General features: G+C 41.4%; 1 protein-coding gene across 1 annotated transcript in view; it reads right to left on the bottom strand.

Moving 5' to 3' along the window:
- Positions 1-18649, bottom strand: part of COL1A2 (collagen type I alpha 2 chain) — a 38924-nt gene extending 20275 nt beyond the window's left edge. The window contains exons 1-23 of the mRNA XM_059843366.1: positions 18428-18649; positions 16276-16286; positions 15634-15651; positions 14891-14926; positions 13203-13286; positions 11849-11905; positions 9680-9724; positions 9530-9583; positions 9200-9253; positions 8771-8824; positions 8186-8239; positions 7859-7912; positions 6115-6159; positions 5858-5911; positions 5708-5752; positions 3697-3750; positions 2476-2574; positions 2349-2393; positions 2142-2240; positions 1508-1561; positions 1301-1408; positions 418-471; positions 216-314 (exon numbers count right to left, since the gene is read on the bottom strand). Coding sequence (XP_059699349.1) covers positions 216-314; positions 418-471; positions 1301-1408; positions 1508-1561; positions 2142-2240; positions 2349-2393; positions 2476-2574; positions 3697-3750; positions 5708-5752; positions 5858-5911; positions 6115-6159; positions 7859-7912; positions 8186-8239; positions 8771-8824; positions 9200-9253; positions 9530-9583; positions 9680-9724; positions 11849-11905; positions 13203-13286; positions 14891-14926; positions 15634-15651; positions 16276-16286; positions 18428-18497 — 1347 coding nt within the window. The 5' untranslated portion in view covers positions 18498-18649. The remainder of the gene's footprint in view (positions 1-215; positions 315-417; positions 472-1300; positions 1409-1507; positions 1562-2141; positions 2241-2348; positions 2394-2475; positions 2575-3696; positions 3751-5707; positions 5753-5857; positions 5912-6114; positions 6160-7858; positions 7913-8185; positions 8240-8770; positions 8825-9199; positions 9254-9529; positions 9584-9679; positions 9725-11848; positions 11906-13202; positions 13287-14890; positions 14927-15633; positions 15652-16275; positions 16287-18427) is intronic.
- Between the last annotated feature and the right edge of the window lie 7057 nt (positions 18650-25706).

The following is a 25706-nucleotide window of genomic DNA, read 5'->3' as shown; positions in this document are numbered from 1 at the left end:
TCAAATGCAATGTTAACAAAACTAACTACTTTCAATAAACATTTTGATGCTTCTTAATCATTCCTAATAGGGTTTTTTCAGGTAGTTGTGTGCCCTAACTGTGGTTAACACATGCTGAATTTTTGCAGTGGGATTTCTGAATAATTTTCTCCATTAATTGTAAGTAATTTTCTTCCTTTGTAGTTCCAAACTTAATCCACAGAGTTTGAACTTACTCTTGGACCCATAAGACCAGGCTCACCAGGACGGCCAGCATCACCATTAGGACCCTTAGCACCAACAGGACCACTAGCACCACGGTTACCAGCAGGTCCCTACCAAAAGAAAGAAATAAAATTAGGCAGAGGTAGCAAAAATGCATTTCAGATCTGTATATAAAAGGTGGCTCAAAAATAGTGACCCAGACAAAAGTCTTACCATGACACCAGCTCTGCCATCAGCTCCAGGGAGTCCACGAGATCCAGGTACACCCTGCAAGTCAACACAAAACAAATCAAGAAAGGGAAAGAAACAAATCTGTTCTTGTGAGGTGTATAGTGCCTACTAGATTTCAGCCTTCCAAGCAGGTCTGCTGAATTTGAGTTAAGTGCAGCTTTAAGCACACACACCTCAGTGTAAATAGGTATGGTGAAAGAAATCCCTCTCACTTCCGGTAGATATCTTTAAATTCTAATTGTGTAATTTTCAGTGTTCATTGTAACTAGAGGTGGCTCTAGCCAGCAGCTAGGATCCCACAGCCTTCCCCACAAAGTTCCACATTCCCTGTAGAGAGTTACTGACTCTGAATTCTTCATCTCTGAAAACAAAAAAATCTGGGGAAATGCTGCCATTTTTCTTATTATTTTCCTGCGAATTCTCTTCTTTCATGAAGGTACATGCTTCCTGAAGTTCATGGAGTGGCTTTCTCACCCAGTGAAAAGTTTACTAGGCATCCTTGAAGACACTGAATTGAAAGCTTTTGCCCCCCATTATGTGTGAGCCCATTACTGGTTTTAAGCAGTTAAATCCCTTACACAAACTTTTAAGAATAATCAAAAGATAATTCACTAAATATTGCACAGTGGATAAATGAAAGCCATCTCTAAATACTTCAGGGATAAGAGAGTAAACATGCATTAATGCAAAGTGAAAATGGGTTTGGTCCCAACTAATCAAAAGGTTCAGAATTGAAAATTATCACTGCTTAGCAGCATTAATGTCAATTTAATTACTCATAATTATTTAATTTGCCTGTGGGACTCTAGATTGATTTCCACTTTCCTTTTTGCTTCTAAGTCTGGAACATGAAAAGAAAACCTACTCTCAGACCAGCAGGGCCTGGGGGACCAGCAGAGCCAGGTTCACCAGGGCTGCCTCTCTTGCCTTCCTCACCACTAGGGCCAGGAGGGCCAGCAGGTCCAGCAGCACCCTATTTTGAACAAACAGGGAAAAAAGAAGATATCAGACACTGTGTTACAGATATTATCAGGCTTTTGATTGAAAAAGCCTTCACATTTGCCATACTTACAGGCTCACCCTTCATACCACTTTCTCCCTTGGCACCAGCAGGGCCTGGTTCACCCTAAAGTCCAAAACAAAAAAGAGATGACAGAATTAGGCATCATTCCAAAAGTCCCTCTTCTACCTGGAGAGCTTACTCATTAATTAAAAAATTCTTTTATCATCTAATGTCATGCTTCCCTCTATTGTGAAAATGGCCAATGAGCATGACTGTATTTTTGACTAAAAAGGCACAAAACCAAACATATTAAAGGTGCTTAGAAATGACATTATTGAACAATGACACATTTAGGGCTGGTTCCTCTACTGAGGATACCCACCGAGGGCCTAGTTGTGAGATTGCTGCCACATCTCTCTCAGTGCTATCAACATGGACAGAGCTTCACAGTCACACAATATTCTGCATTGGAAGGGACCCACAAGGATCACTGAGTCCAACTATTCCTTGCACTCATAGGGAGTACAAAGTGAACCTTTTCAGTCTCAGCATCTAAAGCAAGTAATGAGACACAGAAATTAACTACAATGTTAATTATAGTGCATCAAGAAAAGATGTCTGCACTATAACGAAAATGTATCCAGAGATCTTTTACAACTGTGGACACTGTGTCTGGTTTTCAAATATAGAGGAGGTCACTTACAACAAGTCCTCTAGCACCACTAGGACCAGCAGGGCCAGGAGGACCAAGAATACCACGGGGACCAGGCAGACCAGGAGCACCAGCAACACCAGGAAGACCCTGTCCAACAGAGGAGGAAAAAGGTATTGTGAGCCCATTGTCTTTTCTGCTGCATTAACTGAATTGGGGTTTTTTAGAGGAAGCACATGTGAGTGTAGTTGTACTTACAGCTGCACCTTTAGCCCCTGGAAGACCATTAGCACCGGGGTTGCCCTGTTAAGAAAGGTAACAATACTGGTTAATTCAGAATCAAAAGTGCACACATCTAAAAGATAGAGCCGGGCAAGTTACTCACTGGAGGGCCAACAGGACCACTAGAACCAGGAAGTCCAATCTCTCCTCTTGGGCCAGCAGGACCACTAGGACCAACATTACCAGCAGGTCCAATTTCACCCTGTTGGAGAGAAGGACAGAACCCTCCATCAGTGTACACAGTCTTATGGCAAGAGTGAAGTAATCTTGCATCAGTCTGGCACGAAGATAATCATATTTGCGTATTCCCACTTCAGAGACCAGGAAACAAAGCAGTTGAGAGCATTCAAAGGCACTCAAGTTGGGATGTCTATTTAGGCTCCATCTAAGGTAATGGCTAAGACAGGAAAACCAGATGCTTATCCAGAAGGTTGACCATAAAAATCAGAATTAGAATTCCAGTCTCATTTGCATCCATGTGCCTCCAGAATTGGCCTGAGGTGCCACAGTACATGAGACCTAACTGACCATTATCTTGCAATTTCAGATGCCATTTGCATAGATGTAAAATGCTAATTTATGCCTGATCAGAGTGCATACAATACTGTTCACAATGGAGTAAATGACAAAAAAAGGTTCTTGCTTTTATTTTCAGAAGGTTGTGTTCTGCAAGTTTACTACAAGAACCTGAATATAATGACATGGATTTTGTGACAAATGGTCAGCAAAATTTGTAAATGAAATACATGCAATACTCTTTCTTCAAATGCTCGGTCCTTCCTTGGTCACTCAAAATATTGAGGCTCTTACCCAGGTAAAAAATGCTAAGATTTGAGCAATAAAGTGAATAATTTAAATCATAGTCTGCAAGAGCAAAATGGTACTGCCCTAAATCTGAAAAAATTTAATGCAATTTCTGCACTGTAATTTCCGGGACTCAGAAGTAACCCAATACTCAAACGCAGCTTCTTTGTCCTCCACTATTTCTGCAAAGTGATTTAACTGCTACCTCACTTATTTATCATGACTCATGTCATCCTTGGAAAGTGTATATAAGTGCACCAATTAAAAAGCAGTAAAAGGGTTCTGTTTTCCTGAACCTGCCCAGCTTCAATCTTCAGCTGTGAAGTAAGTGCTGACTTTAAATTAGCATTCATATCTGATGTTCTCCAAATACAGATCAGGATGAGGATGAATCCCTAGAGTAACTACTAAGAAAGCACTCTTAGTTCACAGAGGATGGGGTTTTTCTGCTGCCTAGAAACTCTGGTTAGTACATTTCATCTTCACTATCAAATGTACCAGTAGAAGCAGATGTTCATACCTTAGCACCAGGAGCACCTGGGAAGCCTGGAGGACCAGCAGCACCAATAGGGCCCTGGGAAGTAAAAGGGAAACATCTTGCTTGTTGAAGTAACCAGGTTAAAGAATGCACATTTACTTATTCCACACATTACCCCCTCAGCACACTAGCTGCCTTTTGCAGCTCCAAACAGAGGGATTTGGTTCACTACATACAGTTAAGAGCCAGGTGAATGCTTAAACAACATTTGCAGTGCAAATTAAGCAAGAATTGGTAAAACCTTGCCTTGAGGCCAAACACCTGAGAAAGAACAAACAGAGGATGAGCAGAGGCAGGCATCTGCAAGGCAAGATGACTGAGTCTACTTTGTTTACCTATTGCTGTGAGATTTATAGTTACATTGGGACTAAGTTCCAACGTACCAGATATTACAAGAGAAGATACACTGATGGATTCAGAGCCTTAATTTTTAAATTCATACAAATAAAAAGGGATACTTTCTCTTCAATTATTAATTAAATAATCCAACTCATATTGGGAGTTTATATCTATCTTTTGCGAGCTAATATCTTTCAATGAGAAATATTTATATTAACACTGCCTCACAAATCCAAGGTAATAAAACATGTCAGCTGCTAGGACAAAGAGGAATTGGCTTCAGACATTCTATAATCTACTCTGTTATAAAGGGGGTACCTGGAACTGTCACTAGTTTTGCATAAGCAAAAAAAAAGACCAAATTCCCTTTAGGATATGTTTGAAAGCATAAACTCCCAGAATTTTCATTGCAATGACTTATTTACCTTTTAAATTTCAAGTGGAAAGAATGATAAAACATTATTTCTGTTTTAGTTTTATAAAATGAGTGTTAGTAACTGCTGTGCAGAATATTTAAGGTATCATCACCTAAATATGTGACAAATAACTTCAGCCTGGGATAGACACTGGGATATAATGCAACACTGTGCCCATTGTGAGTAACAATCTATGAAATCAACAGCTTCAGAACACTTTTCCTGTAGCAACTCAACTGCCTCAATTCAGAATGTCTTCAGCTAAAATGTTTTGATTCTACTACATCAGATCCTAGCTGTAGTATTTTTATTTGCCTGCAATTTAACTGCCCAATAACATATTTTTTAAATATTCCACATGGAAGAACATAAGAGATATTCACAGCCACGCTCACATTCTACTCTGCTAAAGCACAACAGGTGTTTGAAGTGACAAGGGGTATTAAAATCAACTTTGGCAAAACAGAACCAAGGGCATCTTCATCATAGACTCAATTTTTGAAGGTAGGAAGAAAAAAAAGCTATTAACTGTTAGTACTATTATTCCGATGTATTCCAGATTTATTTTACAGTTTCAAAACCATATCCTTGTACTCATATTTATGTGGCTGAGATAAGGGAGGTTTAATGGAGTTAGGGTTAAATTATGGACACACTAGCTCCTTTTAAACAGACATATCTGCACTGGATTAGCTCTTATTAGAATAGTTATAGTCAGTAGAGTTGGATCTTGCTGGCCTTTCACAATAGCTCACAACTCAGGCATTTGTAGTGAATGAAAAAGGTTAGTGACTGCAGGTGCATATAATTTACAGGATGTATATTAATACAGCCATCTGTAACACATGCAAGGTATGCATCTGTTAAAAAGTAGAAAGTCTCTTTAGCTTTTGGATGAGAATTTTTCTGTTAGACTGTTGGAAATGAGAATTCTGTGCACTGAGTATTTCCCAGTGAGATGTGCTGGAAAACCTTCTCATGAAATCACCAGTGCAAACAAGAGATTACTTGGTTCCTTTTATATGGATGTGTTAATATAAACCCTGAGAATGTCATGATTTTATCTGCAAAGGGTTTATCACTAATTCTCTTTGTGATGTTCTGATAAGCAACAGAGAACTGTGTTAAAAACATCAACACAATAAACTTCTTAAAAGCCCAAGAAATCCTCTAAAAACAGGAAAAGAAGCACAAAGCCTAATGGAACCAGGCTGTCAAAAAGCAAGACTGAAACTTACAGCAGGTCCAGTGGGGCCAGCACTGCCATCACTTCCACGAGCACCCTGTGAGGAAGAAGATGATAAACAGTTTGAAAAGAGAACGGAATATCAGAGGAAGCCACAGGAAGTGGCTGGGTCATGATGACAGACAGATAGGAAGCCACTTACAGCTGGTCCAGGGGCACCTACTCTTCCTCTCTCACCAGGGAGACCGCGAGCACCCTTGAAAGAAAAATCAAATTAATTCATTTATATCTTTTCCCTGAACATAGATATATAGAGATCTTTCCCTTTGCTAAGTCATATTACTATTACATTAGAGTATTTGGGAATCTGGAGTGTTAATAATGACAAATATTGAAGAAAATGCTGGCTGAACTAAATCTATCAGATTATACTTTCCCACAGCAGCAGTGAATACTTACAGGTTGTCCTGGGGTACCATTTTCACCAGGGGCACCAGGCTCTCCCTATGAAGAAGAAAGTTTGGAGGCTTGAGTTATTTAAAGGATGCTTTGGACAGATAGTCTAACACTATCAGAGAAATTTTCAGCTACTGGATCCCACTTTCAGTGTCTTCTGTAGCATTTTATAACATAGCACTGTCCATGTTCCTGCATCACACTATACCATAATAGCACATCCTGAGGGTGCAGAGACTGCAATTGTCCCTGCATATACTGGAACACAGCCAGATGGAATCCTTTCAGAAGGGGAGGCCAAAGTTGTGTCACTTGCTCAGCTTTCTTCACCCCCTTTCTTTATGCTGACATTTACTCTGTAGTACACATTTCAGAGATTGGAAATCCAAATCAATCAGCAGCTGTTTTTTAGCTAGAGCAGAAGCAGAATGATGCTTTCTTTTGCCTTAGTGTAAGTTGACAAAATCCTCTCAAATGGCTTAAAATAAGGATCTGCCTCAGGTATTTTTAACTTAAGTCCAATAATACTGAGTATTTGAGTAACAGCCATTAATACCTGGCTTCTTTCCCTTCAGTACTGTGTTCTGAACAGCCTTCTCAACAGGTGTAGGCTGGTCTACAATGACAAGATTTGTCATCCAGGTATATTCAGGATACAAGTGCTTGTATCCTGAATATACCTTAATGCTCTTAGTCTTAAATGCTCTTAGTCTTAAAAGTTTTTGCCTTCATTGCTGCTTTCAGCATGGTTATATAAAGAACAACCTTGATTTAATATGCTGGTGTTTTCTAGCGCTCTTACTGGTAACTGTTCTATTCTTTACTTATGTGCTTTACCTGCTTTAAATCTCCAATGACTGGGCAGACTTTGCCACCTAACTTTTTCTGAAGGGTAAAAACTTGCAGTGATATTGAAGACTGTTATTTTACAACTAAAAACCCTTTAACCAAGTAGTGCTAAGCTCTTAGAAATAAGCAAGATGGAGAATTAGTATTTGAGTTTTTCACTGAGTTTTTTATATTAGAAGTCTGTGAATACAAATCCCCTGTGAATCATTCAGAATTTCCTATAACACAATGATGCAACAGTGGATTTTTCAAGAACACTGATATTAGGCACTGAGGTGGAATGGGAGAAGAAAAAACTCAAAGAGTTTACCATAGATGTTTCTAGACTTTACTTCAGAATATATTATTAAGGGTTTTTTTAAGGCTAGTGTTCAAATGTGCTCTAATATGAAGATGATAAAAAGAAAAAAAGACTGTGAGGATCAAATAGCTTTAACTCAGAAAAGCACTGCATGATCCAAATTTTTAGCAGGAAGGCTTACACTGATCACATGTCTCACACAGCAGAGTTTTGTAGAAAAATTAGATGTTTTTATTTCAGCATGCTTTAAAAAAACCTACCCAATGTAGAATACAATCCAGAGAAGAGCAGAGATAGCAAAATCAGTCTGAAGTGCTGGTGAGTAGTCACTCATTAAGAGCCCAATTCTACAGCCTTTATTCACTGAAAGCACTAACTTACAGCTTGATTGAGGGCTCCAGACTAAGGCCCCAGGAATGTTTTCTCATGACAAGGTGCATGTATCCACTGACTGTTGCATGTATCCACTGTTACATGGATCCACTGACTTCTAGATTACTGCAGCTGGGAAATGTTTAATGGCAACATGGAAGACTGATTGGATCTCTTCTAGGAAGAACTACAAATGCATCCTACATGTTTCGATTTTGTTTTTACCTTGGTGCCAGGAGTACCAGGTTGTCCCTTTTGACCATCCAGACCATTGTGTCCCTATAATGAGCAGAAAAATAAATATTGATACATATTTTCTCCCAAATGGCTTTATGCAAATTCTTAATCTTATAACACAAAACCTTTCTCCCACACAAAATTATTTCTTAATATGATCTTCTGATTTTTCAGAAATAATTAAGTCTTTTATATCAGGTGAGACTAAAAACTTTGAAGAGGTTCATGCACTCTTCACTTTCAGAGGATTTCCAGGGGTTTTCAGTATGCTGCAGTAATGTTAGTCTTAAATATTCAGGGAAAATATGTACTCACCCTAATTCCCTTAAAGCCAGGCAGACCAGGAGTTCCAGGGAATCCACGAGCACCCTAAAAACACACAGTGCATGAATGATTGTCTCTCATATTATACACTGCAGTTAAAAGGAAAGATGATGACTAAGTCTTTCAATAAAATTAACAAGTAGATTTGGTCATTATCATTCAAGTAAGGAATAGAATCCAGATCCTAACCTCTCAGGACCAGACTTGTTTCAAGACTAACAGTAATCAACCTGATTTTTCCAGTTCTGAATCTCAGAAATTTCATGCATTACCATGTGACAGCACAGCTTTGTTAACCTTCTATGCCAAGGTGCCTGGTTACCTGCTCCTGTGTAATTCCTCACACTTCTGTTACTGTTCTGCCACTTCTGTTACTCATTTCTAGCTTTAGTGGGAATGGGGTAGGGGAGCAAAATAAAAACATAATATATGACATCCCTGCAGGTAAGGGCTGAAATTGTATTAATCCATATAAGGAATATTACTAGACTGTTAATGTGGTGAAATTCAGAAGGATTGTTAGGTTTCATGGATTAGTGAACTGGTTTGTATTGTATCCAGTGGATCACTACACACCTGAGGGCCAGCAACACCCCTCTCACCAGGTCTTCCAGGTTTGCCAGGGTGACCCTAAAAAATGCAATAAAGATTGCATAAGAAGCAAAGCTCTTATAAAACAGCAACACAAACCACTAAGAAAACAGAAATTACATTGGCAAGGCTTCTCTTTTTCCATAAATACAGTGAGATTATTAACTTTTAAGTTTTCTTCTTCCTATATTCAGGAAGTTAAATAATGTATTTGGAGTGGTTTGGAAGTTATCCAATTTTCTGTACATTTCCAGCATACTGCATCTCTTCTACCATAAAATAATTATTTCAGGGGTTTATTTATGCAACAATGTAAAAAATATGGCCAATAGAATGCTCAGCTTAGCAATGATCTGGTTGTTAGAGTCGAATCACCACCCCAAAAGAGATGAGAAACATTTAATAACCACTTACGTCTTCACCAGCCTTTCCTGGAGGACCAGGGGGACCACGAGGACCCTGGGGACCCTGTCAAAAACAGATTGAGAATTACTTGAAGCATCAGTCTTCGTATACATCTTCCCACTGTTTTCTGACTCGAGTTGGGGCACAGTTGGAGGCTAATTGACTTTGCACTTTATGACTCCAAGTGGAGAGAGCCTGAATCTGAGTTCAGGATCAAGCAGGAGTATCCAAACATTCAGAGAAGTGCATATGGGTAGGAGCAATAGGCCTAAGCATTACAAGCTTAGTTTGGGGTGCTGTTCCTAATGCTAGCAGTGTCTGTGTGTGATCTGTACTTACTGTTTGACCAGGTTCACCAGGTTCACCAGGATGACCTTGGAAACCAGGAGGACCCTAGAAAATGAGGGAGATATTATTGGTTTCCAAACAAGATAATTTGTAATTTTACAGGTATGTCAATGTCAGTAGGAGAGAGAAGACTGTACTCACAGGGGGTCCAGATGCTCCAGGTGGGCCTCTGGGTCCCATTAAGCCCTAGGGAAGGAAAAACCCAAGATCTTTTTTTAAAAACATCACAATTATATAAACTCATTTCTAACACCAATTCCCAGCATTCCTAAAACATGGTAAGCATCACAGTTTCCAATGTGCAATGTTCAAATGAAATTGGAGGGAGTTAAGAGGTCTGCATGAATTTGCACAGGCAGCCCAAGTGCAAATATCTAATGGCAACAAACCAGCACAGAAGCCAGTGGAATGATTAGAAATGTACATTATGGCTGTCAATGTCATGATTCTTCTTCTTAATCTATTCTGGCTTGTTAGAAAGTGAACTGGTTCATTCTTTTTTAAATTCTTCCCTCTACCCGTCCTGTGCAGAAATGTTTAAAGATGAGGGTCATAGCACATCATGAAAGGCTCTTAAACATTTTGTGTATACATCTATTGCCAGTAATTATCTACTTCTATTTAAATATTTCATTTATTTCTGGTGTTTATTAAATTCTCTTCATATCACTTGCAAAATAAGTCACTAATACACTTTCCTTGACATTATTTACAATTTACATACATCTTGAAAGCACAGGGTGAGAAAAATCACTTCTAAAAAGGAAATTTCCATAGATTGGTGCACTCTCTTAACAGTTATCTTAAGGTTTACTAAGCAAGCAAACAATTTGCAAATTGAAATTTTAACTTGGACTTCTATAGTCCAAACGAATGATTTAGGAGACATTTCAACAGAAATAATTATGTCTTAAATTGGTTTTAAATCTTTCTTGGAAAGTCTTTTAGATTTCCTCATTACAATATTAAAATCATATGCCGACTTTTCAGTGGTTTATGTAGCTTTTCCATAAGACTGAAAACCTTTTATTAAGAGGAATAAATGCACATTAATTACAGGCATTTACTCATGGAAGTTAAAGCAATGTTGTGGATATGAAAATATGCAGTAATTCTAGGAAAAATAATGGTTCCTAGACAGTCTGAATCTTATGTGCTGCATAAACCCTGTGAATTTCTTCTCAAATTATATTCTGTAACTATTTTCCCAATCCTGAATTTTATGTATTATTTATGAAATAAATATGCGAAACTGAGAACTTCCTCACAATAGGTAGATTCTACTGCTGTTTCTATCAAATGAACCTAACTGACTCAAAAATTGGAATATAGAAATGGTGACACCTCAGATAAATCGTCATCTATGTTTTCTGATTAATCGTCAGACACTCAGGGCAGAACTTGATTAAAGGTACTCCTATTTTCTATGTTTCTTAACTGAATGGATGCCAAAATATTTTTCAAAGTCCATCTAATATTAGAGTGTTTTTGGAAGAGGAAGAAAGCACTTGACCCAGAATAATCCTGGTCATCCTTCATCCTGCTGCTCACCCATCAGATGCACTGTCTGTGACATCAGAGTGTGTGGTGAATTTAACCCATATTCTGCTACCTATGTATACTGAAGACATTTGCTAACGTAAGGAAGGGTTAGAAATTCATATGGAGTGGCAATGGACCCCTTGAATTCCATTTGTACATAGTATACAGTGAGCTATAAAGAGTCCTCATCAGAGCAGCCTTCCAGTACCAAGTACTAACATTCAGATGCTGAGAACCAAATGTGGTGGCCAATTTCCTAAAAAACCTGTGCAATCCAAGGGTATCAAAAGAGTTGTACAGCCATGGAGGAAAAATCATCACCAACTGGAGCCAAGATGCTGAGTTACTTTTTAGGCCTATGTCTGCTTTAGAGAGCAGCTTTAGAGTTAATCACATTCCTAAAACATAATCTTCTGTTTCAGTATGGGTAAAGTAATACTATCTCCAATTAAATGTGTTGTCTAACATCAGATTATGAGATTCATTGACTCATGAAAGTGTGGTCAACAAACAGAGTTAAAGCACAAGACCCAGCAGTGCTATATTCAAGCTAAATATACAGATCCAAGACCATATTTCAAGCTCTCAGACTATTTAAAATACTTATCATCATCATATATTAAAGGATCAGTTTACAGTCTGAGTCAATATATGATCAAACACAAATTTTAACACTGTGTTTTTCATTAATGCAGCTGAACTAGAGTTAAAGGAAAATCCCAAACACATTATTCATGTGAGTAATGAAGTGCTATGTCATATACCTACCATAGGTCCGGGGCCAAAATCTGCTGCTTTAGATGGATCATATTGAGCAGCGAAGTTCTGTAGATAATAAAAAGGTTGAAATCAAAATACTAAAAACTTTACTTTAAAAACTATTTATAATCAACATTTTGTATCTAAATATAATCTGATTTTTTATATTTGCTATGAGGTTTGTTAAAGCAGCATACATGTAGCTCAGTAAATATATCCCTATTATAAATACATTTCTATTCACTTGTTTCCAAAAAGACTCAATTTTACTGGGAAGGCCCTTTCAAACCTAAGTATCTCTGCAGAAGTGATAGAGAGGCATTCAATAGTGTGAACTGAAAATTAGGAATATAAATATAGTGCTGATTTTAAATTGAAAACTTTCTTGAAACTCTCAAATTATTCTGCCTAATTTCCAATGAGGGAAATTAAGCAAAACAGTGAAAAAATATAGATAAGTAAAAATAATGTACCAGCCCTGAGTAGCTATTGCATGAGGTGGGCCCTTCAGTTTCAGAAATATCTGAGGGACATGCAGCCTCAGAAACACTGCAATGGATTTTTGATATTTTATCAAAATAGAAAAAGATTTTCCACAACACAACCAAAATCAAACCCCCTTTCTTGCTTGTTTCATTAGCATATTGAAATTTAAAAAGAAAATGTAAGCAGTTTGATATTTGCAACTAGGAAAATAAAGTATTGAAGTAAAAAAGAGTATTCTTCCATGCAAAAGGACTTACTAAACTTGATCAGTACAACACTGTCTGTATCTTCATGCTCCCTATGTAGCTAATGTCAAGCAAAGAGTTAAATTCAGCATTCTGCAGAGAGTACATGATGGACACTGGTGCACAAAGTGTGCACGCACAGCCCATTTACAGTTCTGCAGCAGGAACACAGATAAAACCAAAAAATTCTAAAGGGCAATACTCTAAAATTCTATAGCTCTTTTAATTGATTTTTAGCTTAAAGAGTCATCTCCTTTGCATATTCCAATGCAGTTGCTGTCTCTTGAATCCAACCACAAAGGTTGCTTTTCCCCATCTATTAACAGCACTGTTTTAATCTAGTTGATGCCTAACCTATAGACATTATTGCTGTGTAAGTTTAATGCAAAATAACAGGGTTGATTTGCTCTTCTTCCTAAGTCCCTGTTGAATAAGAATCCAAGTTTTCCATGGAATATATAGACCCCCAGGAGGGTTTCATTGGAACTGGGCCATCATTTTTTTAGGACTCGCAAGAGAATGTATCTTTCACTCTTCAATTCAACAACAGTGCTTTCCAGCAGATATAAATTCCATCTTGGTTACAATGCACAGCTTAGGAGTTCTGGTAATAAAAAGTTTGGATGCCTTACTCCGCCAAGACCTGGAGGACCAGGGGGCCCTGGAGGACCTGGTAGACCATCTTCACCATCCCTGCCTGGTGGACCTGGTGGACCCTAGAGTTAAAAAGAGAATTATACAGTGAAAAAAGAAGCTGAAGAAATCTCTGATGTGGTAACTTCACTAACAACCAGGCACCCACAGCACACCATACAGCAGTGCTAGACATTTCAATAAATAATTTCAATAAATGCTTAACTTGAGAAAATAAATATAGTCTGATTTTATGTTACCTTGCTACACTTTGTATCATATATGTACTGGAGCTTTGCATTTGAAAAGATTTACAGGGGCAATATTGGATTTACACTACCAAAGCATAACGTCCAAATTGGGAAGTTTCATCTTATGTGACAGACTTTGGACCTACGAACCCCAAGTGACCCATGTGGACCCACACAGCCTGGCAGACTCTGTTAGTGAGAGCCTAAAGTCTGACCAGCTGAGCATTAGAAAAGGTCAGCCCTACTGATACGAGTTAACATGGATCCAGATTAAGTCCAACATCAGTTTTTTAATCAGTATAGACAATTTACTGGTATAATTGCAAATCCAATTAAAGTTCAGCAGTGCTTTTCTACAGATTTTTGATACCACCCATCTGCTACCACTGTCAAAACTTCTTTTACAACAGGTTGAAATTACCTGTGTTCAGTCCACTAACATTTGTCCTTACATTCTTTCGTCCTCAGTACATAAAGCTGGCAACTGATATGAGGTATTTAATTTGTTGAGTTTTTTGGACCCAGTTCAGTACTTAATGAAATCAATAATAAATGGATTTCTAAAGGAGCAGAATTAGGCTCCTTGCCTTCAGAACAAATAAAACATCTCCTTTCTCTAAACAAATTTAGTTAGTGGCAGCCTAAAGCAAATATCCACACTGATATAGTCTTCCTAATAGTTTCCATTACATTTGTCAGCACACTATGATCTCAGAAATCTTTAAGAGCTCCCTCATCAGTACTATAGCATTTTCAGATGATAGAAAAAATACACATAGCTACACACAACCCAGATAAGTATGTGAAGTTGAGAATACCACTTTACAAAAACCAGCAACGATGCAGAAGCAAACCAGAAAAGCAGATATGAGCAATACGAATGAACATTACAATTAAATTATTCAACTGTCCTTATTTAAGGTTACTTTTAGGGTAGAGCCTTCAGCAGTATAACATCCTCTTTGACTAGCAGAAGGTAGATAACAAATGCCCAGCTGCCAAGAAAAGAGCTTTTCCAAAACACCTTTGGAGGTACAGATAATGGATTATCTTCAAAACTGACTTAGTCTATTCAGGTTTTATGTAGAGAGCCTACCCATACACCATATTATTCAAAGATTGCATGTCAGCTTTTCCCTCTGCATTTCTATGTGTTATTTCCACTGTGAACAGCTGGAAAAACATTTTTCAAATTGTCACTTGAAGAGCTAGGCTGCCCTATGATCTCAACCATATCTACTCAGGCACAATGCCCATAATTAGGCTGAATTTGGTACATATGTAACTTGGTTTCTTTTTTTAATTAAATTGCATGTGCAAGCTTCTACAGGTACAATCATTTGATCTCACAGAATGCTTAAACTTAGTTTCTTCCTACTGGTCTTCCAACAACTACCATCCAAAGATCACAAGTAAACATCAATCTAATTCCTTACCCTTTCTCCCTGTGGCCCTTTGTCTCCTCTAGGGCCCTGCCGGAAGAAAATAACACTCAATGAGTTACTGTGGAAATTTTCCAGGACAATACAGGGAAACAGATACATGAATCAAAATTAGGGTACATTAAAAAGGAAAAGAGGGCTGCACATAAAGGTCCAACAGCTATTTTCCGCAGACAGTGCATTTCTGTCCACAGTAATCTACTGGAAATAGATTAGCCACTGAATTAAAAGTGTCACTGCACATACCACAGAAGTGCTTGCAAAATTGGGGTTTTTTTCTACTGAATGATTAATTCTATTTTAACATTACTGACTTTTAGGAATAATATAGAATCAATTTAGCCTTTTAGACCCGTATGGATATTGCTGTACTATTCAATCCACGTAAATCTTTACAAAGGAACTCTGTTTAAATTCGAACGATACTTTGATGACATTTATGTCTTGGTAGGCTTAGTTCTGCTCACAGGTAAAGCACCTTTGATTTAATACTTGAATTTACCCTGGTGTTAAAATGCTCATTTCCTCCTTTTTATACCTGGCATTAAAATGCTCGTTTGATCATTTCCGCTTTTTTTCCTACCTGTTCATCTCAGCATTATTTCTATTTTCAGAGAACACTGAAAATAAGCAGAGTAGCCAATTTTCCTTTCATCCAATAGTTAACAAAATATCAATCTTCTGAAGACTACCTGATATCATCTTTATTTCCACACAAGAAAAATAAAGATGCTTACCTTGCGCCCTGCAGGTGCCTGGAAAAAAATAAGGAAGAGAATTAAAAAAAGAAGTTACAATTTCTGCCAGTATTTTGAACTAAAATAATGCATAAACTTAGACTCACTTTCTTACATAATTATACTTTTTCTCAGACCAATATATTTAACTATGCCCTGTGATTAAAATTATTTTGAAGGCTAGGAGGTTATATACAGCAAAGATGTTACTGTAACTATATTAAAATGTTGTGTTGAAGACTGACAATCGTATAGCTACTACAGCCTAAAATATTAGAATCAAAAAAAAAAAGAGTCACACCTGAGTTCTTTCATAATCCTACTGTGCAATGAAGTTTAGACTCTAAAAATGGCTTTAAAGTAGAGTAATCTCCAATCCAGTCTGCCAGGCACAATGTCCAAAGAGCACTGCTCCGTTACTTTCTCCTCATGGTCTCTACACCTATGAAGGCAGTCTCTTAAAAAGGCCATCCCACTTGTGAAATTGGGGTGGGTACCTTTCCAGGCAGTGCCTTCAGGATTTAATCACCACTTTTCCATTACCATCTCTGGAATGAATGTTAGAAAATAATACTGCCACAAGAAGAGAAGCCTAGCCTGTTAACTGGAGTGTTTCATATTAGATAAAAAAATTATACAGACCTGACTCACATCTGCAAAGAGAAGGGAAAGAAAAAAAGAGATAATTAGAGCAGAGATTCATATATTTTACAAGTTTTAAATTTTAAACATGTTTCAATTCAAAATTAAATTTGCTGCTTTTAATTTGAAATACAATTTAGTTGATTTCCTTAATGCAATAAACATTTTCCTAACGTAATTTCTTCCTGTTAAGATGATTATCTTACACTGGAAAAACACAAGGGTGAAATTGCCATGTATTTTGAATTCAAAATGGACTTGCCAAGTAAGTCAAAACAAGTGGATATGGTGGATACAGTAAAAAAGCAGATATCAACTATAACCTGCTTTAAATATGTTTCAACATACCTGCATTGAAAGCCCCCCACACCTACGTATTTCTACATATGCAAGAGATTAACAAACCCAGGCAGACTGACACATGTGAAGATACTAAATTGCAGGAGTAATCTGAAATTTTCACATAAATGGCCCAATCCCACTTTTTATCGGGGAATATTCTAGCCAAACATCCATTTCCATCTATTTCCACATTTTCCTGTAAAACTGTGTAACAGGGAACAGTTTGAAGCTATTAAACACCAGATTGCAAATAATTATCTCTGTATGTTATGCACTGTTAAGTGTGAGTATGCACTTTTTTAATTAGTTGAAGAAACAAATTTTCTGAGTTTCTTAATCTCAAGGAATTAAAAATCTATTTTGACCTAAACTCCCCACACTAAAAGAGTCCCACATCACACTTGAATCCCTGCAATTTAGCAATACCACTATCTAACATGTTGTTGGATGTTTTTCCACAACGTGTCACTTTGGCAGTGCACGACCACGCTAAATCGGATGATTCGTGCACTCCAGAAAAGGTAACAGTGCTGAAATGCTGAATTCCGCGGCAGAACAAACCGACAGCCTGTGCTAACCCGACACAAAACTAAAGCCATTACTGCCCGCAGGTGACGGTGACAGCGGGGCCACCCAAACTCCCTGCGGGAAGCGCGGGGTGATCGGTTCGGGGACCCCCACAAGAACCGCTCCGTCTCCTTTGCGAAGGCACAGCTGCCTCCCGTCACCGGGGTTAGGGGAATGTCCTCAGAACGCCCGTCCAGAAGGGCCCCGCCGCTGCTTCCCGCCCCAGCGAGGGCGACCCGGGGGACATCATCCCGGGGGACATCATCCCGGGGGCTCCCAGCGCCAGGAGCGGGCAGCGCACGGCTGCTCCCTCCCTCCTCCGCCCTGCAACGCGGCCAAACCCTGGGTCAAAGCCAGGTGGCCAGGGGCTCGGGGGCCCTTCACAGGGCGCTGCCCTGCAGGAAGGCTCCGTTTCGCCCCCGCGCGAGTGGCGGGGTGCGTTTCCGTCCCATCTCAGTGTGCGGGGGGTGTGTGTGCGTGCGTTTGTGTATGCGCGCTTCGCTGGCTGCGGTGAGGGGGCACCACATCCCCATCCAACGAGGCGGAGAGCTGCACTGCGCCCTCGGGGAGCCGCGCTCCCTACTCGCACAGGAGCGGAGCACTGCTCCTTCCCTGCCTCCCTCCTGCTGCCCCTCACGGCGCTCCCTCCCCGGAGCCGCGGCAGCTCCGCCCGCCGCGCTGCCCCGAGCGGCCCGCAGGGGGCGCCCCGCGCGCGGAGCCCGCGGAGGGAGGGGAGCGAGGGATGGAGGGATGGATGGAGGGATGGGTGGATGGATGAGCCGCTGCTCCACCGCTCCCCCGCTTCGGAAAGCGCGCCTCAAGTCTCACAAAAGTGCAGCCGGGGTGCTTCCGCTCGCCGCAAGCACTCTCCTCCCAGCCCACGTATGTATCTCCTCGCAGTATCTGCGCCGGAGGCGAGGCTTTGTGTCCTCCTCTGGGCACGAGCCCGTATGGGGAGGAGGTGATCCATTTTATTTTCTTTCTTTTTTTTTTTTTTTTTTCCCTGTAGAGGGGATCTCGTTGGCCATTTGCCATCTTTTTCTGGGGGAAAGAAAGAATCTAGAGTCCTAGAGTCTGATCTGGGACGGAGGTGGCAGGTTTGAGCTGGTCTCTATCGTTTGGGAAGCAGCAACTCCCTCCAGACTGCCGTGCGTGGGGCGGGCGTCGGGACAAAGCACAGAGCGCAGAGCCGGACAGCCACCCCTGCCACCACCCCTGCCACAAACAAGCGGAAAGCACTTACGTTGGCCTGTTGCTAGGTATGAAGTTACTGCGAGCAGCAACCAAATCCGTGTATCCACAAAGCTGAGCATGTCTAGTTGCAAGACATGCAGACTCCTTGTGGTGCCGAGTCGGTTGGTAAGCTATCGCCTGTGGGACGCAGGCATACAGTCTCGAGGAGTAACTCCAACCTTAGCAGAAACCTGCTGCCAGGGACGCTAAATTAACCCAGCCCCGGTCCGCCCTACTTATACCGCAGGAGGGTCCCGGCACCGCCCAGGCCATCACGTGCCCCGTGTCTCCAGCCCTCCACAGCAGCCTTGGCAGCGGCAGCGGCGGGGGGGCGGCGACGCTAAATTGGTTCCATGCTTTGAGGACGTGGACACTGAGGCTTTCGGAAGGAAAATCTGACTCGTCGTCTCATTTTTTTTTTTCCCGTTTCTTTTTCTTTTTTTTTTTTTTTTTTATTCACCTCAGCCGTCCCACGCCCCTCTCGCCCCGCTTTTCTAGGAGTGCGGCCGGGAGCCTCGCCGGGCAGCCGGCTGGCAGCGCCCCGACGGCGTTCAAAGCGGGAGCTGTCCAGGACCTGCGGCGCCTCCCGCCCCGCGGGATGAGGCTATGTCCCAGCTCAACCTCTCCGCAGTCCCACTGCAACCAAAGGCAAAACGCAACGCTCTCCCTATCCCCAGACCCGCTAGCACTACCTCTCTAGCACGGTCACTCCGATCCGGCGCCCCTGGCGATCCCCGCGGACAGCGGGTGCCGGGGACACCGGCAGCTTGAGGGGCAGCCGCGGCGGAGCGTGTTCGCGTCCCGGCTGTTTGCTCTCCCCGGGGAAGGGTCTCCGTCCAGGGCGCGGGCAGAGCCCTGCCCGTCTCCCCTCCCGGCTGCGCGGCCGCTCAGGCAGTGTGTGTGGGCGAGGGGAGTCCGGGGAGCCGCAGCCGGCGCCTGGAGCGCTGCCCGCCTCCCGGCCGGCTGAGCGGGACTCTCTGGGCGCAGGGAGGAGGATGGGCACTCCCGGCAGCTCCCCTTCGCGACGGCCACCCGCCCAGCCAGCTGAGGGAAAGCTGGCGGGCTTGTTTGCCACGTCTGCTCGGCAGACGGCTTCTCCCTTCGCGGGGTAGGGGGCTAAGGTGGGCGTGAAAGGAGTTGCCCGCGCTGCGCCCCCGAGGGCCGGCCGCCCCATCGTTCCTCTGCCCCGGGACCGGGGTCGGCGCTGCAGTCACTTGGGGTCGCGCATCCCGGCCTCCGCGGCTGCCGGCTGACGTGGTGCCTCCAGCCAGGCCAAGCGGCAGCCACAGCCAGCCCCTCCCCGCCCAGGGGCTCCTCCAAGGCGGGCAGCCGCCCCCTCCCAGGCCCCCTCCGCTCGCCGAAGGGAGTCCCGGGCAGAGGTAACGGCGAAGGCAAACAGGAGCCCCGCCTCAGGGTGGGGGGGATCTCTCGGGGGCGGAAAAGGCGATGCGAGCGCCCGTCTTCGCCCCCCTTCCCTCCCCCAGCCGCGGGTCGCGGACAGGCGGATCCTGCCCAGGCACTGCGGGGAGCCGCAGCAGCCTCGGGCGAGCCGCGGCGGAGGGCGCGGGAGGGCTCCCGGCGGCGGCTCGGCACCGCCTCCTGACCGCCCCGCAGCCAAGAGGGTCGCCTCGCCCGCAGCCTGTTTTGGGGGAGGTGCCGGGGGTGTATCCAGCCCCTGTTTATCAGCTGCCGTCGGGGCCCGTGTACAGAAAGAATAAGAAGGATGGGTCATGCATGTGCGCCTGAGCGGGGGCCCCGCAGCGCTGTGTCTCAGGGGCACTGCCAGCACCGAAAGCAGCATTCCTGTGCCACGCATCCACGCGTGTCCGGTGAGTCTGCCGTTCCCGGCTGGACAGCCTGCCTGGAGCTGCCTCCGCGGACAGGACAGTTCCTCGCTCTCAAGAGTGCCGACGAAATGGAAAAGCCTGCAGTCTGGGTAGGAAAATCCACAACATTAGGAAAAGCTGATCCACCGAAGTGTGTCTGACCACAAAATGGTAGCACAGCAAATGATGTGATTATAATTGTAATAAAAGTATATGACATAAAAGGTACATGAGTATTCTTTCAGGTTGTCTTTCATGTGAATGGTATCAATTTAGAACAAGAAGGATTTTAAATTAACATGGACAGTGAAGATAACTACTTGAAAGTTTATACCAGCATAAACCTAAAGTAGCTCTGTGAGCTTCAAACAAGTTAAAATGATAAATACATTATCAATATTCTTATAGACCCAAAACACTGTGGCTCAAGTCCAAGTATTTCCTGATACCACTTTTAGTGAACTGTTTGGTTTTTTTCCAACTTTTTCCTTGAAATCAATCATTGACTCTGTAGCCAGTTTTTCTTTGTTTTGACTCTGATGCATCAGCAGAATAGTTATTGACTGATTATAATAGTAATTAGAGACTTCTGAGACAAACCTGTTCTAATTGCATACATATAAACCTATTTTATGCAAATTTTCAATGTGATAGCCCTTTTCTATTAAAGAAATACATGGAAGGTGCAAGGATGCAGGCACATGTATCCTGACGAAATCAAACGAAGCCCCTATTCCCATCCATCCTACCCATGAAGTTTCACACAGGAAGGACAAGCTCCCAGCCAAAGGACAGAAAACTCCTGCAAAGATGTGGATTTTCAATCACCATGTCTCCCATAACGCAGGTGGCTGAGGGAGATGTGGAGCCAAAAGCTCAGCAACACAAAAAAACAGTTGAGATGGTATGAGACTCCTCAGGCTTCCAAAGAGATGAATTCTTGGTATGCTCCAGCCGTTTCAGGATTGCTTCATATGGATAGAAAAAAAGAGATGCAGAAGAATAAGTCATTGATATGGCTCTTTTCAGCCATCCACCATGCTGAAACATCCATACAGTTATGGTTCTTTCAGCATGGTGGATGGATGAAGCTCTTTAGCTTTGCCACAACAGTCTCAGATTCATACCTGACCTTTGGAACCAATGGAGTCCTTGGCCATTTTTTTCTCTTTCAATCATCCATTGTCTTCATATTTCAAGGAAATGTGAGGAAGGAAAGAGAGGAATCACTTCTCCCTCTCGCATCAGCAGTCATTCAAGCCACACCAAATGATTTTAGGGTAAGTGACAGAGGCCTGTTAAGACGATCTTCCTGCAAGGTATCTCTGTCATACAGGCACTGTCACAGTTTCTGTTGTGATGACAGACTACAGTGCTTATCTCCTCTACCTAAGCATGCAAAAATAATCTTAGAAACTTGGGGGATAGAAAAAAAGTATTTCTTTAAACAGGTAGTGACTAGCAACTTTGATTCTATTGTGTGAATTCAGAAATACTTTTTCCATAAAATACAATTATGGAAAATGGTTGCTTATGTGCAATATCATTACAAGTATTTCTGAAGTAACAGAAATAACATGAAAGCTTTTGGAGCCATTAGCATACCAGAATTGATTTGATCAACCAGCTTCAACAAGTAAGGATCTAAGAACTGTTTTTCCCTTTGGATCATACCTGTTTAAAGGAACTATTTCACACTAGAGCCAGTAATGCCTATGGCACAATTCAAATTGAAACTCTCACGATAACAAAAAAATATCCTCTGCAAGACTTGCTGTTAGGGCAGGCTTTAAAAGAGAGGAGTTTCCAGGTGATGTCAACCCAGATTTATTTCTCAATATTTTAAAAAATTGTTATAATGAAGATAAAAAATTATGAAAATGGTAACTTTTTAATACGTACGCTGGGAAGCATTTTCCCTGCATGCTATTTCAAAACTTATCAGCCAACCACTGGGCCCTTATCATAGAATCATAGAATGGTTTGGGTTGGAAGGGACCTTAAAGACCATCTTGTTCCAATCCACTTGCTGTGGAACATCTTTCATTAGACCATGGCCAACCTGGTCTTGAACACTTCCAAAGATGGGGCATCCACAACTCCTCTGGACCTGTTCCAGTGCCCCACCAATCTCACAGTGAAGAATTTTTTCTGAGCATGTAATATAAACCTACTTTCTTTCAGTTTGAAACCATTTCCCCTTGTCCTGTCACTACACACCCTTGTAAATACTCTCTCTCCACCTTTCTTGTAGGCTCCCTTCAGGTACTGGATGGCAACAATTAGGTCTTCTCTTTTACAGGCTGAGCAAACCCAAATTTCTTCATCTTTCCCTATAGGAAAGGTGCTCCATTCCTCTAATAAACTTGGCAGCCCTGCTCTGGACTCGCTCCAGCAGGCTGATGTCCTCCCTGGGCTGGGCACCCCAGAGCTGGGTACAGTAGTCAAGGTGGGATCTCACCAGAGTGGAGTAGGGGCACCAAACAATCACCCAGCCAAGCAATTTAGTACTATCTGGCCAGCACCATATTACAAAAAACCACAGAAAATGCTAGAATTTGGAGAAAGATCTGTGTCCTTTTAGGCTGTCCCCAAACCTCATACCCCGGGGTGGGTAACTGCATTTGGTGTGCTCTCAGATCCAAGTTCTCCTCCAGCTGATGTCAATGGGAGAGCAACAGTGTTTGTGATTGGCACAAAGAAGTTATTAATTTCTTTTCATCTGTTCCAACACAATCTTTCACACATTTGTTCAGATGAGGGATGCATGCCCCACCCCACAACAGCAGTGGGTGAGCAACAAAGGTGCCTAAGGGAAGCAGTTTCCCAGTGGGATGAGTACTGGGGCTGGTTCAGTGACATGGTCTGGCTTCAATCTTCCTTTTGTAGGTTTATATCCTTTGTATGGATGCATGAGGGTCTCTATGATTTCATGCAGCACTAAGCAGAACCTTGGGTAGTTTTTGCCTGATGTCTGCTGTGTAGCCATATCAGCTTCCCTAGAGATACCTTTAATGGAATTGTTTATGATTCTGGACTTCACACCTTAGCTTGGTTGGTCAGTATTTTGCATGAACAAGGAGATTGGTACATTGTCAGTGGAGAAAATATGGAAGTGGTACCACATATCTTCCTCACTGCAACTCATTGTGTCATGCTTGCTGTTTTCTTCTTAACTGCTTAGTTAAAAAAAAAAAAAAAAAAAGAGAAAAACAAAAAAAGAAAAAAGAAGAAAAAAAAATAAAAAAAGGTTGTGCCATGCTCTTACAGAAAAATCCTGCAGAGAGACAAGATTCTACAAGGAACCTCCAGCAGTCCTCTGTACCCAGTGTTGAAGGGCTGGGTGTGCTAAGGCTCCTGTGGCCTGTCCTACTGTTCCTAGATAGCACTAAAGGTACACATAGTTGTACGAGCATGGCACAGGTACAGAGTCATGACTTGGCTGCTCCAGGGATCATAATTTAGAGGGAGTCCATGGGATACCAGTAAATGTTAAGGAAGCAGGAACATTGTGCAAAACGCTCATAGCCATTGACTTCTAATACTTCTTTGATATTTTGAGACAGTTCTTTTAGAATAATTCAAAGTGGGTTTTGATAAATAGTCCAGAAAACTGAATTTAATTGGAAATAAACAGGTTCTATGTGAACAGCTATGACTGCTGCTTCATTTAGTTTCTGTTCCCCAGTGGCTGTCTCGTGTCTGAAATAAATCATCATCCATTATCCTCAGCAGGATTAATGGTCATGAATTCTCAAAAAGGAGCAACAGATAGGCAGCCCTTGCAGGAGTGCTGTTAGAGGGATCAGTAGACAAATTTAATGGAAAATTTTCCTCAATTATACTTCAGTAAAAGCAAAGAAGAGAATGACCCAAGGCTGCTTAATTGAAACTGAGATGTCTATTTATTCTTCTCAAAAGGGGTAATCCTCCCCAGCAGCAGTCAGTGAGCTTTCTGGGTGGTGTTTAAGTTATTCAAAGTATATATAATTTTTTTCTTTCTTTTCTTTTTTCTTTTCTTCTCTTTTCTTCTCTTTTTTCCTTCTCTTTTCTCTTTTCTCTTTTCGCTTTTTTTCCTTTTCTTTTCTCAAAGGTTACCCAATTAGGGATTGGGGAGGTCAAAACAAAGGCCTAGTTCACCTATTTATAGAAGGCTCAGTTGGTTGTTACTGAAGCCAAACCAATTTATCATGTTTAAATAAATTCAGGACACATTGACCTCTTTTCATGTCATTATCAACTCAATCTATTGCTCTGTGACACTGAAAGTCATCTGCTAAAATAATGAAATTATTGATATGCTAACTTATTTTACATCTGAAAGCTAATTTGAAAAATTTATTTTTTAAGACCTTTTGGACTTAATCTCTAATTCCTTTAATAAAGCCATAAGCCTGCATGTCTGTTATAAACATCCTTCCACACTGGTTCTGATTCTATTTTCAGTCTGGTAATACAATGGAAAATCACACTGACTTCAGTAATAGCAGAGCCAGGCCCATATTCACTATAGTTGTATATCTCACAAGTATTTAACCCATATCACAGAATTTGTTTTACTTTTTTTTTTTTTTTAATTTCAGCTTTAAGTATCTAATTGGGTTTTTTTCCCCTGTTTTATTTGCCAGCCTTACAGCTTGGCTGAAGAAAATCAAAATTCTCAACTAAAACAGGAGGTAAAATGAAATAAAGGCAGGTGGTCCTTTGAGATGCTCATCATCTCAATACTCAGTATCAATACTCAATACTAGTAAAGCAAATTAACATAGTGCTTGCTGGGGAGAATAATTTCTCTGTATGAACACACATTATTGGATGTGTGTAGACAGACTGTCAATAAGTTTGTGATGTGGACATGAGGACTGGTATACCAAGCATGTACCACTGTTAATTTAGAATATTGCTGAAATGGGGATCAAATCACAGTAATTAAAGGTTGCATTGCATTTTTATGGAACTGACATCTACAGAGCCTCAGCTCCTGGGAACTTTCCTAATTTTTTGTGTGGGATGAAACAAAAATGCAATGAATGTCACTTGTAGAGAATCAGTACAGATCCATTCCCTTGCATTCTCAACAGGAGTGGGAACAGTAAGAACTCAGAAGTGCATGAATCAAGAATGTACTACAAAATATAAAAGGTAGAGATCAGTGGAGTAATTGAAAGCAAGCAAACATGATCATGGGTTGTATTCAGTCTGTGTGAAGATGTTTTTGTATGGAATGTTGTGGACAGTATCATATAAAGCTCTAATTGCTGCTTGATACAATTACTATTGCAATCAAAATCAGACAGGCAATATTAGAGGAAACTGCCAAATTATTGGGACCTTGCCTTGAAATTAACCACTGAAATCAGCTTGCTGCACAATTAGAATTACAAAAACCAAACCAAAACCATCAAAAGAATGCTCAACTGTAACAGTTTACAGCAGGGGGGGAAAAGAATCAGTCTTTTTGTT

Source organism: Haemorhous mexicanus, chromosome 1 (genome assembly GCF_027477595.1).
Source record: "Haemorhous mexicanus isolate bHaeMex1 chromosome 1, bHaeMex1.pri, whole genome shotgun sequence".
NCBI classification, from domain to species: Eukaryota; Metazoa; Chordata; class Aves; order Passeriformes; family Fringillidae; genus Haemorhous; species Haemorhous mexicanus.
The sequence above is the reverse complement of the archived record's forward strand: the minus strand, read 5'-3'. Positions and strand labels throughout refer to the sequence as shown.